At 38.1% G+C, this 19,981-nt stretch overlaps 1 protein-coding gene across 1 annotated transcript in view; it reads right to left on the bottom strand.

Annotated features, from left to right (window-relative positions):
- Positions 1-313: 313 nt before the first annotated feature.
- SLC16A10 (solute carrier family 16 member 10) overlaps positions 314-19,981 on the bottom strand; it is a 41,951-nt gene continuing 22,283 nt past the window's right edge. Inside the window, exons 5-7 of the mRNA XM_083608613.1 lie at positions 9,139-9,282; positions 4,558-4,786; positions 314-4,301 (exon numbers count right to left, since the gene is read on the bottom strand). Coding sequence (XP_083464739.1) covers positions 4,066-4,301; positions 4,558-4,786; positions 9,139-9,282 — 609 coding nt within the window. The 3' untranslated portion in view covers positions 314-4,065. The remainder of the gene's footprint in view (positions 4,302-4,557; positions 4,787-9,138; positions 9,283-19,981) is intronic.

The raw sequence follows: 19,981 nt of genomic DNA, 5'->3' as shown, positions 1-19,981 counted from the left end.
GTTTACCTTCCCGCCAGTAAGCGGTCCCTATTTATCTACTTGCACCTGGGGGTGCTTTCGAACTGCTAGGTTGGCAGGCGCTGGGACCAAGCAACGGGAGCACACCCCGCCGCGGGGATTCGAACCGCCGACCTTTCGATCGGCAAGCCCTAGGTGCTGAGGCTTTTACCCACAGCGCCACCCGCGTCCCTGTCCAATGTGATACACCCAAGTAAATGTGTGTAGGATTTGCATAGATAAGCCACTTCCGTGTGTGTGTGTGTGTGTGTGTGTGTGTGTAGAAATAACAACATGCCAGTTCAAAAAATGCTTCTTTTTCATGGGATTAACTTATGCTGCAAGAAAACTTAGTATTTTTCTCAGATAGAAAGCTTTGTTCACATAGTAAAAGGTGAACTTTTTTTTACATTCACATGGGTTACACAGCAGTAATGAAAACATCAAAGGCTATGACTCCCACCCCTCCACCAGCAGTAATGGGGCCAAGAGGAGTTTGGTTTCATTTATGAATACTGTAATATTATTTTTACCAAATAAAAAAGTGTGTGTTTATTGTAGGGCACATGTGCCACTCCACATTCATGACCACACTTTCAGATTTTGCATTGTACATAAAAATTGTGTAGAACAGACCTGAGGGGCAATGGAGGGGCTACTGAAGTGCAGGAACAAGTCTTGCAATTTTTAAAGTTACATTGCAACAATCCTATTTCACAACTATCCAGTTTCTAACATTAATAGTCCCTGCCTTAGTCATGTTAAAAGCAAAGCTTGAGAATTATTTAATAAAATCCGTGCTTTTAGAAAAACTTTGGTTAATATTGTAAAGATGAGACAGAACAAGCACAGATTAAACTTTTTAAAAATACTGTTGCTTGTTCCTTTTCAAGGATTTTGGGTTTATTTTTTTCTGTTTCTTTTAAAATAACCTTCAGTGGATAAACATTTCATGTGGTATCAATCACTTTAAACATATACATGTGATAAATTGACAGATTGACGATAGATTTTTAAATATTGTCATGTGCATTGTTATACATACAGATATTGTATTAGATACCAGTAGTAAAACACTGCATGCTATTTGTAGAATAAAATGTGGTTTTAGTCAAAACAATTTTGTTTTGCTACAGTCTATTTAAATAATCTTTGTGCATGGACACAGAGATGATGTAAATCTCTATATAATTGTGCAGATCTAGACACACTGGAACAAGCTAGTTTATTCGTCTTGCTGCAGTACTTTATTTTGAGCGTTTGTCCTCCACAAAAATCTCCCATCTTCTATTTGTACTTTGCATAGTCGGGGAAGGCACACTGACATTAGGAGGAGGGGGGGAAATCTCTGGAGACTTGCATACAGTTTTGTACTACTCAACTCCCAGCATGCTTCCTGAGACTTACAAAGGTTTCTTCTTTCAAATCATGAAGGCTAAGGAATATCAGTGGACGTTCAGACAAACTGTTCAAAATAGACAGGTAATAGGGAAGGTTGCTGTGTTGCAAAGTATTTACCCATCCAATATGCAACTGCAAGTGTCAAAACCACACCTCTTGGAAAGGAAAGAAGAGTTGTTTTGCGATTTGAGAAATGATAGACCCACTTCAGGAAAACAGGAGCATAACAATGACAACATGCAGATGCTCTATAAAGTGCGCAATTCCACACACAGTGCCTAGTATAGAAGCCCCCCCCACACACACCTTAATGTGCACAATATTATGCTATTGCCCCCTTGTTCTCTCTTCCCTCTGCTTGCTGCTTCTGGAAGAGAGATTCTCTCAAGAGAGAAATTCCTTCCCCGTGTACATACCTCAGTATCTGAGAAGTAGCAGCAACATCTTGTTAAGTCTTAGCAAGTTTTTAACATGATCAAGCAATATGAAGGCACTTTATCAAGAACACCACCTCTGAGCATACACATACCCCTTCTACAAGCCTCTTAGGTCCTCCCAAGACCTCACATGGATACAGTGAATCTAATCCAATCTCCAAGTCTCCTTGGAAGAAGTAGTTGAGGGCAGTTTCCTATTGTTTCTACTCCATAGTTTTTCCATGATCCCATAGTGAGCAAGGAACACCAATTCTTAGCCCTGATCTTTAAGGAGCTAGAAAGAGAATGAAATTATTTTGGGAGAATGTCTTTTAGAGACCGTGCAACTAGAGACTGAAGCTCTGTTTCGGATCCAAAGGCTGGTGTTTCTACCCCACTGGGGTATATATTTTGAAAGAAAGCGGGTATATAGACCACAGAAGGCAAATGCAAGGCGTCAGAGGTTTTTGGGACATTCAGAAAGGTACAGCTTGTGGTTTGAAACTTGGAGGAGTAAAGGGTCTTCCCATCCATCTTGATTTCATTACTTTCTTCTCATACCTGTTGTTAAGTACCAAAGAGAAGCAGAATCTTGCCTCCATATATGGGCTATGTTGCTTTGTATATCTCTTGATACTGCAACAGAAGGAATCAGATGCATAGTAGGATTGAAACCAGAATGTTAGTGAAATCTTAAGTATGCCCCTTGATTTGAACTGATCCATCAAAAGAAATCACAAGCAGTATTACTACACTTTGGGTTAAATAATGAAAATAGACAAATCTGATGGAAAACAGTTGCCTCACTACACTATATAATATAGGATGGAATCCAATGGGTGTCACTGCACTAATGAAATGTACCTATCAAATGTGAGGTAGGGAATTTTTTTGGCAACTACCCCTGAATCCCCTCACCCAAATCTGGCAATTTTTCTTCCCCTTGCATCCTGGCCAGATCTGCTCTGGAGGATACCCCAAGAGAAGATTTTTGAGTGCTGAACTACAAAGAAGGAATTGCCATATACTGTTCCCCATTTGTGGAATGCTCTCCCCAGGGAGGTTCAGCTGGCACCTTCATTACACACCTTTGGGCACCAGGTGAAAACATTCCTCTTCAACCAGGCCTCTGGCTGAATGACATTCAATACCCTTTTAAATGTGTTGTGGAAGGGAGGATTATTGGTTTGTTTCTGTTTATATTTTTATCATGTATTTTGTGTTTTTTATATTGTAATTTTATGTTGTGAACTGCCATCAAGTATAGGGCAGTATACAAATTTAATAAATAAATAAAATAAATTGACCCCCCTACCCATTCTACTGATGGATGGCTTCCAGCAGCAGAGCAAAACCCGTTGGATTTCATTCAGTATATGTGATTTTATAATTACTAGTAACCTATTAAGAAAGATGATGTAAGAACCGTGTTTTTCACGTACACACAAATAATTAGCTTATCATTAGCTCAGCAGTTTAAATTATTTAAGAAATAAAGAGTTATAAGGTTACCATGATGCCACCCACCTTTAAAATACATGAAGCAAATAAATGAAGAAATGCAAGAAGGGTTCCACTGCAGAGTTAAGCAAAAGTTAAATTGTCACTATTGCATTATGAAAATACATTTTCATAGTTTACTGCAATGGTTTCCTGGGGATTAAAAGCTAAGCTGCAGTCTTACACAGCATTAGACATTCTTAAATCCATTGAAATCAGTGGTCTTAGGCATGCCAAAATCTGCATAGAATTTGTTTTTAAGAGGATCTAAAAAGCTATGAATCCACACTGCAAACCCCACAGATCTTTTTAAAGATTAAAAATAGTAGCTTTAAGAACATTAGGATGTTACTAATAATTCCAGATGCATGCCATTCCACCATTAGGTGAATCATGAAGTTGCTGGATGCATTATGAAAGGATTAGTTAGTAGAAGGGGGACATTTCTTGAGTTCCAGAAATGCAGTCATATGTGTTTGTTTTAAATTCTCCTGACACATGCCCTCACTAGCATGTATTCTGATGACAAAAAGCTCCACGTAGTATGTGTAAGTGTGTTTTGAGACCATATAAAAATGGGTGAAAGGCATTTTTAGCTATTAACCATTTTGTTTTAACCTTTACTACTTTGATAGCTCTCATTGTGGCTTTGCTTTTGAAGTACAATCATACGGTACATTCAATTCATAAACAGAAAGCTAACCTAGTTCTTATAAAAATAAATTCAATCTGGTAAGAAAAATATCAGCCATTAAATAACGGAATCTGATTCTTTTCTGGGTTTTTCATATGAGTCTGGCTCTGAGGTGCTTTTGATTTCCAGCATTTTCTCCATAGTTTTCCCATCCATAGGACTAGCTTTTTCTTTGGGTTTCTTCTTTTCATGCACCCATGGGATGAAACACAATACAGCTCCTCCGATCATTGGGGGAACTCCTGCTAGGTAGAATGCTACATCGTAAGTACCCAGGTGATCTTTAAGTATTCCTGAGGAAATAGAAAATAGTATTCAGTATTCTGTGACAGAGTAACAGACCTGAATACAACACATGCAGACCTCAACTTCAGTATGTTATAAGAAGCAACATTGTTAATGGAAAAAATAGTACTGATCTGAAATCTCTTGAGAAAGTTACACAATTATACATACAAAGAAAAAAACACACACAATTCTACACTTTGAAAGCAATTATTACTTTCACATGCTTCCTACACAGATTAGAAACAAAAAAATTCTGCCTACCTGCAACAGGTGGACCAACTATCATTGGAACAGACATGAAGCCCAAGAGGAATCCAATTGCCTGAGAAACATACTGTGCACCAACTAGCTCAAAGGCAATTGGTGCCATAATGCTAATGAAGCAGCCATCAAAAAGACCCATGAAGAGGCAGACAGCAATGAGACTTCCAAAGGAGTCGCATAATGGAATCATCATAGACATCAGGCCAATGAAGAAAAATGAAATCACCTACATATTGGTAAAGGAAAGTGTAATTGTAAAATCAGAATAAAGGGGCAGGTTTCAGGGTACTAAATATTATGAAGCCATTCCAGATTTTGTTGTGGTTAAGCAATTAAAACTACATTTATTCGGGGAAAGGTTTTTGAAACCTTGCAATAAAGGGAGCACTTCCATTTATTTTCCATTCATTTTCATTTGGAATGCTCTTTGAGTTAATTGTAATTTCTATAATTTATAATAATTGTTTTATGTAATAGTTTTCATTTCATTTTGTAAACTGCCTTGGATAATGATTTTGCATTTGAAGGTGATACAAAAAATACTTTAAAGAAATAATTTCTTAAAATAATTGCAAGGATATTGCATTTCCCCACCATTTAGAGAGGCTATTTGCATGCCATGGGCACCTACGGAACATTTTCTGAGACTCTTCCCAACATGTACACCACCTAGTTAAAAGTTTAATTTTGTTATGTCATAAATATTTTTATTGTGTTTCACACTATCACAAGTGTGGCAATGTCCATGTAGTTCTTTACGAATAAACCAGAAAAAGTAGCAATCAGCAACAACTAAACACCTCTCATCTGCAGCAGTGACCTGCCAATTTATAAACTTTTGGAGTTAGGAGAAATTTTTTTTTGCCAGTTGTGTACTTCCCATCTCTAGTACTAGAGCAAATGTTTTTAAATAAGTCTTATTTAATAAGGGAAAACAACAACAGTGAAACTGAACCTTGTATCAAGGCAATCCTCTCTAGAACTTACTTCACTCTGCTGGGGACTAGATATAGTGCATGTTTACTGTAACAGCATTCACAAAGCATGAAAGGATTCATCATCATCATCATCATCACTGAACTCACACACGCCAGACCAATTTCAACATTCAATCCATGGTATAATCTTGCAAGCTTGGTAATCTGTCAGGCCAAGTATGGTGAAAGGTTTCATGTGCAATTTTTAAATCACTAACAAGTTACTGGCCAATTCAATGTGTTTTAATAGTACCTTCTCTCAAATATATGCTTAAAAGACCAGATTCAAAATTCTGTGTTGTGCTAATATTAGGATATTGAATTTCAATATTTCTATTAAGCAGAGTCAATCACACTGGAGTTAATCTCTCTCTGCTCAGACTTGTCGTTTCCTAACATTGAAACTTCAAAGAAGAATGTAGTTAGCTTCCCTTCCTGATATCTGCAAAGTCCTGTGAATCGCTCATATGCACCCCTTCCTAATCACACAGGTGAGGAAATATTTACTTAGACCCTGATAGACAGAACAAAAGGATTTACTTGGATACCATCTCCAGCAAGTAGCCCTGCTGAGTCTTGAACATAAAGATATCCTTCTTTGCATTTTGATTTAAGTTCTCAGTGGGAGCCAAACTTCAAGAGAAACTATTGTTCCATCCTGTTAGTCTCCCTCTGATCCAACAGGCTTCCTGCCTGATAAGATTTTTCACAAAGGCAGACCTCAGCATGCCCTGAACCGGATCATAGCTGGTTGGTGCTGACTACATGGTCCAAGCCACACATTTAGCCCCTAGCATTAAGTGGTGCCCATTTGTTTAGAGCCAATTATAACCATGTTCAAAAAATGCTTAATTGTCAATATTGCAAGCAGATAGCAATATGATTCATCACCAGTGTGGTTCCTTAAAAAAGCACAATCACGTAAAAAATAATAATAGTTTTGTTTTAATTTTTACACTGAGCCAGAGCACATTTTTACAAGGTCGTACTGAATAAATATTGTTCACAATATTATTATTTTGTAAGGAAACTATGATTGCCTCACTTCATTACTCAGCCAGCCATGCATTACTACCATAGTAGTAGGATTCATTGTAAAAACCCTGCCAAATAAAATGCTTTATGGTTTGAATGGTTTGGCATCAGGGAAGAAGGCAGAGTACAAATAAATTACTATTACTGCTATTACTAATAATAATAATGCATATTCTGGGGAATACAGTGGTGCCTCGCAAGAAGAAATTAATTCGTTCCGAGAGTCTTTTCATCTTGCGCGGTTTTTCGTCTTGCGAAGCACGGTCCGTCGCAACTGCACCTCTTTAAGCGGCTTTAAGAAAAAAGGAAACAAACTCGCAAGACGTTTTCGTCTTGCGAAGCAAGCCCATAGGGAAAATCGTCTTGCGAAGCAACTCAAAAAACGAAAAACTCTTTCGTCTTGCGAGTTTTTCGTCTTCCGAGGCATTCGTCTTGCGAGGTACCACTGTATCACAGTATTCTTCCACTTGACATTCTAGTGCCAGGATTCTCAAGTTTTTACTAAGCTTCGCTTCAGGGATATCACTGAAACTAGAGATGTAACATGTATATATTGAAAGTCATTGAATGTAGCATAGTTATTTATTGAACATACCAATCACCCTTTCATACATAATCAGAGTAATGTCAGACTGGATCCTCAGACTGGTGAATATCTGAACCAGTCCAAGGAAATCAATTTTCAGGTACAGTGGTACCTCGAGCTACATACGCTTCAGGTTACAGACTCCACTAACCCAGAAATAGTACCTTGGGTTAAGAACTTTGCTTCAGGATGAGAACAGAAATCGCGCGGCCGTGTGGCAGCAGGAGGCCCCATTAGCTAAAGTGGTGCTTCAGGTTAAGAACAGTTTCAGGTTAAGAACGGACCTCCAGAACGAATTAAGTACATAACCAGAGGTACCACTGTATAGTAAAAAGTTTTCTTTAAATAAAATAAGAATATTCTATGCAATCACTAAAAATCTGTGATCCTTCTCTTGTCATCACTACAGCAGGACTAAGTGATGCTGAGTTTATGACCAAGCTGTGCGTGTACAACCCCTAGGATAACTGCTGCCAGACCACAATAACTTTGGTATCTATAGGGAACTGTAGGGCACTCTTCTCAACTTAATGAACCAAATTTTGCTAATCGTCATCAGTTAACTTCCATTAGTTTCAACAAAATGGCCAATGGTCAGATGATAGCAGTTGTGGGGAAGGCTACTTCAATAGGCTACAGCCACTTAAATTTCTCAGCATTATTCCCCTCAGCGATTCCAGTGGTTTGGAGAAGAGGCCTACTGGGTATCAACACCATGACTTCTTATCACTGCTGTGCTTGGCAGAAACTTCTGCTTCTCCTTTGGTTGCTTCCTGTCACATAGGTTATAAAAAAGCACCCTGAGAATTAAGTGCTAAGGGACGTGGGTGGTGCTGTGGTCTAAACCACAGAGCCTAGGGCTTGCCGATCAGAAGGTCGGCAATTTGAATCCCCACAACGGGGTGAGTTCCTGTTGTTTGGTCCCAGCTATTGCCAACCTAGCAGTTCAAAAGCACGTCAAAGTGCAAGTAGATAAATAGGTACCGCTCCGGTGGGAAAGTAAATGGCGTTTCTGTGTGCTGCTCTGGTTCACCAGAAGCGGCTTAGTCATGCTGGCCACATGACCCGGAAAAACTGCGGACCAACGTCGGCTCCCTCAGCCAGTAAAGCAAGATGAGCGCTGCAACCCCAGAGTAGTCCGTGACTGGACTTAACGGTCCTTTACCTTTACTAGGCAAGCATATACAGTGGTACATCGGGTTAAGAACTTAATTCGTTCTGGAGGTCTGTTCTTAACCTGAAACTGTTCTTAACCTGAGGTACCACTTTAGCTAATGGGGCCTCCTGCTGCCGCAGCAATTTCTGTTCTCATCCTGAAGCAAAGTTCTTAACCCTAGGTACTATTTCTGGGTTAGCGGAGTCTGTAATCTGAAGCGTCTGTAACCCGAGGTACCACTGTATATTTGTGTGTGTGTGTTTTCACCCAGCACCACATTTTAGTTTTGCTCTAGGTTTTATGGTCTGCTTTTATTCTGATTATTGTATTTTATTGTTTTCCTGTGCTTTAATGTAATTGTGTAATTGTGAACTGACTTAGAATTTAGATGAACACTATGTGTTGTATTACAAATAAATACATGTGTGATAACACACACTGTCAAGTTTGCTTTCAGTTTTCAGGAATTAACATATATGGCTGGTGATGAACATATTATTGTTCTCTAACACAGGGCAGTGGTGATGGAGAGAGATGACTGAACTTAACCGTCCAGGGGCCCTTTACCTTACTATCAATGGGCCACAATAGTGGCCTTGATCTTCTTGTAATATAATATTTATCGCAATATATATATTTATAAACCATTTAATATAAAATATCTAACTGGTGGAGTACTGTATATAAAAACATAAGATAAAAATAAATCACAAAACAAAATTACAAAGTACAATATAAATATTTCATTGTACATTGTTATCAGCTGCAATCTAAAAACAATTACAATTTCTAATCTTATCAGGGCTGTTATGTATTTGGTGTACCTGTAGATAAACCTTTCTTGCACCCGGAATATAGTCTGCAATTCTGCCAAAGATCAATCGACCAACTCCTGAAGTAATGCCAAGGCAAAGCAGAAGTGTCTCATCTGGAACATGTTCACCAATACGTTCCTTCACATGGTGCAACTGTTCAGAAACAAAAAGATGGCATGAATTCAACAAGAAAATCTACCTTTCCTAATCATAAAACGGATTTTTCTTCATGATGCTGTCAGTCATATTTTTAAAGTTGCCTGAAAGGTCAATTGGTTACTTCTGAAAGAGATTAACATGACAAAAATACAGACAACTGGAAACAGAGGAAGTTGTGGTCTGCTGTTATATTTCTAGACTGCCGTCCATCAAGCCACATGTAACTGTGGATCATTATCTGTAAACTGGCAAAATATGAGGTCTGCCATTTTACAGACAATAAGTACTATCAGAGCTGATAGTTGGCAATGTGATGGCATATGAAGACTCATAGACTGTAATACTGGATAATTTAAAGTTGTTGTTATGCTGTGTTATGGTAATTACTGGAAAATCAATAAAAATTCATTGTGGGGTAAGTTCATGCCAAAGGGTCTACTCTGAGTATGAATTAATCAGATCCCACCCAAAGACAAAGAACTAGAAGAACTATAAATGTGTACAAAGAAGAAAATGTAGAAAATAAAGATCTAAGATATCCTAAGTGTTATCAAGAAAAAAATAAGGGGGAGGGAGTGACTAGATACTATTATTTCACACAATGAGAAATGGTTTAAGAAATAAAGATATGTTGTTGAAGGAAAAAATATTAAAGATGGAAGAATAATACAGAATGTATGGCCATTAGCTAATGAAGAGTTCAGATGAGTCACAGCATATTTAAAGCCAACAGAATAATACAACCACACTCTCATTACCCCACCCACAAAACCAATTTGTAGGTTGGTCAAGAAACATTGCACTGATATAAACTAGGTTTTAAAGTAAAAAATGTAATTTCCTTAGACAGTTGTAAACAAAACAAAAAAAGAACTGAATGTAAAAGCCTAAAGCTTCTAATTCTACTAAGTTTGTGAAGTATGGGACACACTTTATTTTATAATGGCATTATAAAGCAGAACTCCTAATGAACAGAAGTGTGAAAACTATTTGTTTATACCTTTTTATTTATGGCTATACACTTTTTGGTACTTAACCCATTAAATGAAAGCATGTTCTTTCCCCCTTTTTTCCCCCACAAGGCAAACTGCCTTTATTAGAGAATTAAAGTTCTAGAGAATTACCGGTAGTGTCTTCCTTCACCACTGCTATTTATAAAAGAAATTATCTGGTGCAAGGTACAGAACACATAGCTGCAATTTACCGTAAGCATAGCCAGTGCTGAGAAGCCTCATTTATCTTCAGATGTGCTGTTTACTTCACCCTTTTGCATAATGATAATAAATTTCTCTACTTGGAAGTGCACCCAATTTATTTTTAGTAGGAGTTTATTCCAAGAAAGTGTGGTCAGGAATGCTAAACTAAAACAGTTTAAGAATTTGTGGCTTAGGTTACGATACTGTGTCTAGATCTCTGTTTGCCCATCAAGCCAATTGTTCATTGCCTCTCACAGAATTGTTGAAAGGAATAATAAGGGGAAGAGCTATATATATATATATCACTCTAAAGTCTTTGGAAGAGGGATTAAGTAAATCAGATGTGAGGAACCTTTGACCCTCCAGATGTTGTTGAACTACAATTTCCATCAGCCCCAACAAGCATGGTCAGTAGCCAGAGATTATGGGAGTTGTAGTTCAACAACATCTGGAGGAACTCTGAAGGAAAAAGGACAGTTTGTTACCAAGTACACTCACTCTAGACCAAAGAAAGGGCACTAGTAAGGCTAACTGATCCTGGAATATGCTTTTAAATTCCAAAAGGAAGCAAGTGGCACTTCAAAAAGACTTAACTTCACCCATATCATAAATCTTGTACCAGAGTCACCGCACAACCAACAGAAGAAAATAACATCACATTATTATTATTATTATTATTATTATTATTATTATTATTATTATTATTATTGCTAAGACCCACTTAAGACTACACACAGGAGTCTGGGAGAAGCTTGGTTATATCCTATTAACTACCCAAACTTGGATCATTGTGGTTTTGTATGTACAATGGTTTTTGACAGTACTTCTAAAATCAGTGATTTATCACTACTGTTAACATCTGCAAGAAATGTACACACAGAAAAGCACTAAAGACACTATTTGTTTTAACTGTTATCATGCAAATGAATCATTTATAAAGGTAACAGTACTCTATACATCTTAAATGCCACTAACTTTATACTATTAGCTGGCGTGTGCCAGTCTCTCACTTCCAGTCACCACTGGTGATAATTTGCAGCATTTATAACTCCACTTCTTACTCTTCTAGAAGTATATACTCAGTCATTTAGAGAGTGAAAACTAACAAAATTAATACTGCTCCCTTATCAGCAGTAGGAACTAGAGGGCACCAGAGCTTTGCCGAATTTACCATGGACCATATGGCACGGCTGAACAACAACAAAGCATTATTTATACAAATATACAAAAATAAACATTATTTTTCAATTTTCTGTAGATTTCGTTTCATTGCAAAAAATAAATTTTATTGTTATTGTTTATATTTATATATATATAAGGGCACCAAAATCTTTTAAGTGCTTAGGGCCTCTAAAGGTCTTAATCCAGCCCTGACTATATGCTTTGCATGAAATGTCCCAGGTTGGATTGGGAAAATTTCTGTCTGAAATTGATGAGCTAATGCCAGGAAGTATAGACCAGAAATAAGAAACCTCTGGCCCTCCAGATTTTCTTGGACTCCCAATTCCCAGTTCCCATCAGGTCCTGCCAGCATGGCCAATGGATGATAGGATTTATAATCCAACATCTGAAAGGCTACAAATTCCCTATACCTGGAGTAAACAATACCAAGACAGATGAACTGACTCAGTATAAGGCAGTTTCTAATGTTCTTTATAATGCTGTTTAATGAGAAAATAAGGTGGATTTTATATATATACTGTAATATCAAACACCAAGTACAAGTCAACCTGCCCATTTCTGTTCCATTCAAAATTAGCTACTTTTGAATGCTGAACTCAAGACTTTCAAAGTACATTAACTTAAGGAAAATATAACCTTCATTCCCCTACTCATAGCTTATATTTCTGGGGAGTTCAAGAGTGTAATAAAATTGTGTACTAATAGCCACAAATAAAACTGCTGTGGTTATAAATACTACATTTAATTAAACATGCTGAGAGACTTCTGTTCCACCCCTTAGCCTTTCCGGTGTCTCAAGATTCCACAATGTCACATATGCTGTTTAACTTCTACATGAAAATGAAGGGAGAAATAATCTAGAGCTTTAGACTGAAGAATCATAAATATGTAGATGACACACAGCTCTATTTTTCTTTTCCAGCTGCTAATCCCAGGCAGGCAAGGCCAACCCTATGATGAGGCTTAGTGATACAGCTGCCTCAGGGGGGAAGATGCTGAGGTGTGGGAGGGGACAGAGCTGTGCGTACCATGTTGCCTGCCCTGTACCCCCTGTGCTAGCCTGCTGCCCTCATCTGTGGTGGAAGATACTGTCCTCTTACCAGTATTGGAGTAAGATTCAACTACCAGTCAAATTGGCTTCTGCCAGTGGCGAACCTTGGGGTCTCAAATTTCATTAATGCTCTGTGTGACACCAAAATTTGGTGCACACACCCCCACAGACTCCACACCTAGTGCGACCAAACTGGTTGCACACCCCTAAATCCGCCTTTGCCTCTGCATGTGCCTTGGGGAGGGCACCATCTTTTCCTTTGCCTTAGGCAGCAAAATGTATTGAGCCAGCCTGTAGGCAGGTTTCTGAAGTACTGGACCGATGACTGGTAGCTAGATTGGACAGAGTAAAGGTGAACAAGGTGGATCTTAATCCATCTAAAACTGAAGTGTTGTGTGTAAGGAAAGAGACTATTCTGGATAGAGGATTACAACTGGTCTTGGACAGTGTTGCACGCCTCCTAAAATATCAACCACTTGGGGAAGCTCAGGTGGCTGCTGTGGCCAGAAGTACCTTTCATCAGCTTAGGCTGATCTGACGGTTGTGACAAACTAAAGAGAATGGGCATTGCCACAGTTATCCATGCGCTACTGACATCCCAAACTGGCCACTATAATATACTCTGTGTATTATATAAAACACTATAATACATTCTATAATACAATATGTTGGGCTACCTTTAAAGACTGTTTGGAAACCTCAACTGGTAAAAAATGTGGCCACAACTCCAGGCTAGAACCAGGTAAGCAGCATATTGAGTTTGCATTCAATGTATCACTAGTAACTCGTTCTGTCAGCAGGATTCATGCATATGCAATGGAACTCCCTGCTTACCTGCAAAACCCCTAAATCTGTTTAAGGGGTTATCCCAACTCTCCAGGTGGAGAGGGAGGGAAAGTTCTGTGGTACAAATAAAAATCCTTGTGTTAATGGAACAAGTGCATTGAATGCTACCCATTATACAAATATTGTATCAGTTGCACTGATTGCCAGTGTGTTTCCAGGCCCAGTTTAAAGTGCTGGTCATGACCTTTAAAGCCCTGAACAGTTTGGGATCAGGTAACTTAAAAGGATTGACTATATCCATACAAGTTTGCCTGTACCTTAAGAGGATGTTCTGTTGAGATCCCCACAGGCAAAGTAAATTAGTTTGCCAAGCACACGGGCCAGAGATTTTCTAGCAGTGGATGCAGAATTGTGGAATACTATCCCATTAGATATTTGGCCCCATCCCTGGATATTTTCAAGATCTATTTATCTAGTCTAACAAAAACTAACAATGACTGGGAATCTAAGTGCCTTGCACCATGCTAGATTTCTTATTTTAATAATATAGGTTTAATTTCTTGAAATACTTTTAAATGTTATTTACTCTCTTTTATTGTTGCAGCTTATGTGAACTGCCTTGGGAAGAATTTTACTCTTGAAAGGCAATACAGAAATTATTAAATATAAATGAATGACGACTTTGGAAGTGTGTGTACTCAGCCTTTTCAATAACCCTAAGCTTAGTATCACTTATTGGTCCTTTGCACTAATTATGGCATTAGATAACAAAAGAGGCTCATAAATAAACATTGTAAAAGCAGCACTATTTTAATGTTTTGTACAGAGTGACATCAAAGCTATTATATCACTCTGTGAGGCCACCGGCAATGAAGTGCGGCTCCCCCGTCCCCGGCCTAGTATGCAGCCAGGAGCAGTGAGGAATAGAGCGGTTTATATTCAAGTATTTTTTTCTTTTTTTCTTTCCCCCCCCCCTCCAATTGTAAAGGTGCAGGTTATATGCAGCTGTGGCTTATATTCGGGCCAATACGGTAGCATAGTTTCAGCTTCCATTTGGGTGGAAAAGGCTCAGAAACTTCATTGCATTTGTGAAGCTCACTGCACTGTCATTAAGCTTACGTACATGCTACATGTGGATTCACATTACAGCCTCAAGAGAATGAGTAATTTGATTATAGCATAGATTCATGTGGAAAGTAATACAATGGATGATGAACTGGGTATGGCCATGGGGGATTCAGGCTGTGATCATATACAGTTAACTTGCGGTAAGTCCTACTGAACTCAGTGGGGCATACTTCTGAGCATACATGCATAGGATTGCTTTAAAAATTAAATCCCTAACCTGTTTGGGTTAACTTGCTGTAACTTGCTCTAAGCCACAAGTTTAGAGTATATGGATAATCAGTTGATCAAACAAATTAAAGTCTTTAAATACATCAGCCTTATTTTTCAGTCAACAGAGTCATGGGGAGCACATCAGAAATATGCAAAGAAAAAAGTGTCTCAAAGTGCATACAAAAGGTGGCAATCACATACCACCAGCAATTAAAAGTGTTTCAAGCTAAACTTCTAGCACAGTTATTTATATGGAGCTCAGCTTTGGACAGGCGCTCACCTTGTATTTACAGAAGCTGTTCAATCTAAGTTCCTAAGGCAATTTTTTTTCTGTTTCATCCTGTGTTCCAAATGCTTCATTGCGCTTGGAGGCTAATTTCCCCTCTGTTGAATTACAAATTTGGTGTAGGACATTCAGTTATTGGCTTCAGCTGAATTTAAACCCCACCAGTCTACTACCCTTAGTATTGCAAGATTGACATGAGAGCGCTTGGACTAAAATTGTCAACCAAAAGCTTAACTTTTCTGGTTTATCACCACAACAGTTATTAACACTGAGTTTCAGTAAAGCAAATAATTTAATTAGACGGTGCCTATATGATATTGAGCGACAGAATGATTTGGCCATGATAAAGAAATTTTGTCCATGGTATGATTATTTCCCACCTAGTCATTTTGACACGTTGGCACCCTATTTGCAAAATTTAACAATTCCAAAATACAGATGAGCTTTCACTTACACAAGATTAAATATACTCCCTTCAGCTGTACTTGAGGGTCGATTTCAAAAAATTCCGCTGGAAAAACAGTTACGGTATGTCCATGTAGAGATGGCAGTATTGAATCAGTAGCTCATGTGTTTCTAACTTGCATTCTTTATAAAGATTTGAGGAATGAGGTTATTACCCCTCTACTACTATTTATACCAGGTCCCTCAACCATTGCTACTGTGTCCTTTCTTCTAGCACATCAAGATAATCAGGTTACAGCAAAAACTGCAAAAAAATCAGCAGGGGCAATTTGAATAAGATCTATTATTTTATTGATGTAAACTTCCAGAATGTATCTCCATTACATATTTTATTTTATTTTATTTTATTTTATTGCTATGGCTAGTGGCTGATGGAAATAAATATTATTATTATTATTCTTGCTCTAAATCTCTGGAACAAGGAAGTAAAATGATCTATCATGAGAAGTAATATTTGATGTCAGCCAACATTTTATATGCTACTGCCTCGTTGCATTTAACATTCATGCCTCACACTCCTTTGGCTCTTCTGCCCTTTCCCTCTTCCAATATTTTATAGAAGTTTCAAGAGAAGAATATTTCTATATGCCAACAAAAATAGCACCGATAAGTAGTCATGATGAACAGTCACCAGTTTGGGCTGGTGCAAACACGGCAGCGCACTGTTAAGGACAGTACTGTTCTGTGGAGGGAAAAATAGGTTCCTGACATTTTTAAAATGAACATCTATAATGTATCACTTTCAGATGGAAGTAAAGTGGCTAGACTGCCAGGTCAATATTGACAAGAGCAAAGAAGAGATAAGAAATGCATAGTAAGAAATGCAGTATAAAGGGGGGGAAATTCACTAACCTGGGCAGTCAAATTGCAGCAGAAGTTGAGATCTGAAGGAAGATAAATGTAAAGATTAGAAAAGCAAGTACAGCACACAGGAGCCACTGAAGATCTGGTGCCTTAGAAAATGTCCAGCTAAAAATCAAGATGGCACTGTAATACACAGGTACCATATTAACTTTGGATAGGAAAAAATGTGTAGAAGATGGAATGGATGAAGAAGAAACAGAAAGAGAGAAAGAGGGGAAAGTACACAAGAGGAGGATAGCAGGAATAAATATTATATTTAACAGTATACTTGAGAATAACTAAAACGATAATAAAAATAGTAATTCTCAATTTGAATTACGGTCACCCAGAACTTATTTTTATACAGGCATAGAAAATACTGTTTTAAAGCAGCTAGTTGTTATCGAGACAATTATGCAAAAAGCTCAGTAAATGCTTAACTCAGTAAAAGTAAATTAGGAGTTAATTCATAAATTCATTCAGAATTTGGAACCTATGCTTGCCAAGACTGGGATGTGCCCTAGACACTTGTTTTGAAGATCACAGTAAGTTTGACACACAGTGCTCTACATTTTGGGTAAAATATCCACAAAGTCATTCTTCCTTTTTAAAAAAAGATATTGCCAAGTATTATTTAAGGCTGGATCCAAATGGCCTCTCTGGCAATTGGGAGGTATGTGTGTTTACGGGGGCAGGGGTTCTCTTCTTTTCTCTGGTTCTGTTCTCCAGCAGCCCTCTAAAGCACATACCAAAGTTGCTACAGTCCTCCAATTTTAAACTTAGGCACTGGGCAGGGGCAGACACAGCAGAAGCAAATCCAAAGGCAAGTAAATTGTTTTATAATCTTTTCCAAGCAATCTAAAGTTGAACTCCAGGAATTTAGTCTGAAGGGTTTGGGGGGGGGTCAATAGTTCATTAATGAGAACTTGTTGAGAATCCAGACACTGAAGGTTAAGATGGGGTTAGACAAGCAGCGTTAGCAATGTTTCAGGTATGAGTTTTCATCATTATACATAATGCTACTGGTGTTTTTCAATGGAGTAGCCTTATTCCCAGCCCTAGCTGAACAAGCTAGCTACCTCTGTCTATTATCAGGTTGTCTTTCAGCTCCAAATTGATAGCAGATGTCCATTGTGAGCAGGCTTCCTAGTCATTGCTCTTGAGCAGGCATAGGCAAACTCCGGCCCTCCAGATGTTTGGGACTACAACTCCCATCATCCCTAGCTAACAGGACCAGTGGTCAGGGATGATGGGAATTGTAGTCCCAAACATCTGGAGGGCCGGAGTTTGCCTGTGCCTGCTCTTGAGCATCACCAGTATGGAGATGTCATGGCACAGTCACAGGGTGTTTGCACACATTGCACTTGCCTTGCAGCATCCTGGAGCTGTTTCCCCTGATACCACCAATCATCAGTAGTTAGGGCACAAGGCAATCTATTCAGAACTACTATTTCTTGCCTGAGTTAGGCCTTCAATGCACCTCATGAGCAGGCTGACCTCATTTCTATTTCCTAGTACAAATTCAATTTTAGAAAAGATACATGGATATATAAAAAGTCTTGATCAATACCCAAAGCACACCCATTTACAAAAAAAAAAAGGCCATGCAGGAAATATCTGAGATATACAGAAGGTAGCACCCTTTATCTAGCACCCTTTTCTATCAAATGCTAGATGCAAACCTATGAAATTCACAAAATTGAAGTTGCACTTACTCAGGAACAGAGATCCCTACCACAAACAATTTCAATACTTCAAAAATGAGCAAGGATATTCTCTAAAGAAGCCACAGCTGCCAGCTCAAATGATTTATCCAGTTTACAAGACATTGCATTGTATTATATATCAAGTCAACACCAAAGACATAAATTTGCAGAGGAGGAAACAAAGACATTGTAAGTTATTTGAGCATCAGTGTAAGCAAATGTTCAAAATATCACATCACACTGCAGTCAGTAGAATCTGAAGCAGACTTCTGCTTGGGGTTTTTTCTAAGTGTACTGAACACCTGTACATGCATGCTTCCTTCTGCCAATGGGATGGAGTCTGAAAAACACACTTCAATGTGCTCTGTCTATTGAGAATAGAGTTTGGGTCTCATGCTCCCCATGTTGGTTTTGTCACTGCTTCCTAAGATTTTATTTTTTTTCCAATTTGTAGCAAACAACTTGGCCCAACACACCTTCATTTCTCGATGTTAGAACACCCAAGGGGCGGAACAGGGAAAGGGAGCAGGCTACTAGAACAAGCAGCCAGTTATTAGTAAGAAATAAACCAGACAGAATAGATGAAAAAAAATGGGAGGAGGGGAGGAAAATGGGGTAAGAGAGAGAAGGGGGAATGCAGTAGAACTGAGGTAACACATTGAGTTGTAGATGCATCTACATGCTGCCAGTTCTGTTGTAATGCAGAAAAGCAAGAACAACGTAAATTCTCTCACTATCTGTCCTAAGTTTTACATACAAAAACCTTACCCCATAGGCTTCACATGCTTCTTCAATAGATTAAGTACCACAATATTGGCAATCATAATACCGAACAACAAAGGGATGCATTCTCCCAGCACTTACCAGAAACAAAGGAAGGGACAGAAAATACTTTAAATGTGCTTTTTGGGGATTGTAAACTCTTCAAATATAACCAATTCCATAAAAACGATTTATATTTCTTGCTAGGGTTTTACAAAAAGTGATTTTCAAATGAAATCAGAGTTAATATTTTAAGTAATGACCCAGGAATAGTGTGTGTGTGTGTGTGTGTGTGTGTGAATGACTTATTTGTTTCATAGCCTTTGTGTTAAGGACTGGACACACAAAAGCAGATCCATCCTTCCTGCCCAAATATTGGGAGCTATCCTCCAGATTTAGTCTGCAATTCTAAACCCACCTAACTGAGCACACTTCACTGAATTTAATAGGACTTTCTCACAGGCACCTTGTTCCAAAGCTGATAACCATTGTTCCCCAATTCTGATGAAACAGGAAACTATGATTAATAAGAGACTTCTTTACTTAATCATGACTTGTACAAAGGGGTTGCATACAGATTCAAAGCAACTGTGTATCACTTGGCTTATTAAATCAATATAAAAATGTCCAAATTTAATAAAACGTGTATAAAATGAAGAGGATGCATAGCCTTTTAAATAAAAAAAAAATTGCTAAAGAGAAGGCTCATAACTTCTGCAAGTTGTAGAGCCTAGAGCTAAATATATAAACTGCAAAAGACTAACACAGCTACCCCTCTGGAAATTGCTGTATGATTTATCTAAAAGTTTCACAAAGCCTTGAATAAAACAATTGTTTGGTTGAAAACAGCAGGAGGCATGACAGAATGTACTCAATTATAATAGATTCTGCTAAGAGCCAGACAAAGAACTACTAAGTTAAAATAACCAGGTCTTCTATACCAGAAGAATTCTGTTTTAATCATACATAGATTAACTGCAGTTTATATTTACATATTCCTGTTCAAGGTTATATAGGATTTAAATATTTGTTCCTGGGATCTTCTTCATTTGGACTTAAAATGTATCTATTTCTTATA

This window comes from Podarcis filfolensis (genome assembly GCF_964270895.1).
Source record: "Podarcis filfolensis genome assembly, chromosome: 3".
Classification (NCBI taxonomy): domain Eukaryota; kingdom Metazoa; phylum Chordata; class Lepidosauria; order Squamata; family Lacertidae; genus Podarcis; species Podarcis filfolensis.
The sequence above is the reverse complement of the archived record's forward strand: the minus strand, read 5'-3'. Positions and strand labels throughout refer to the sequence as shown.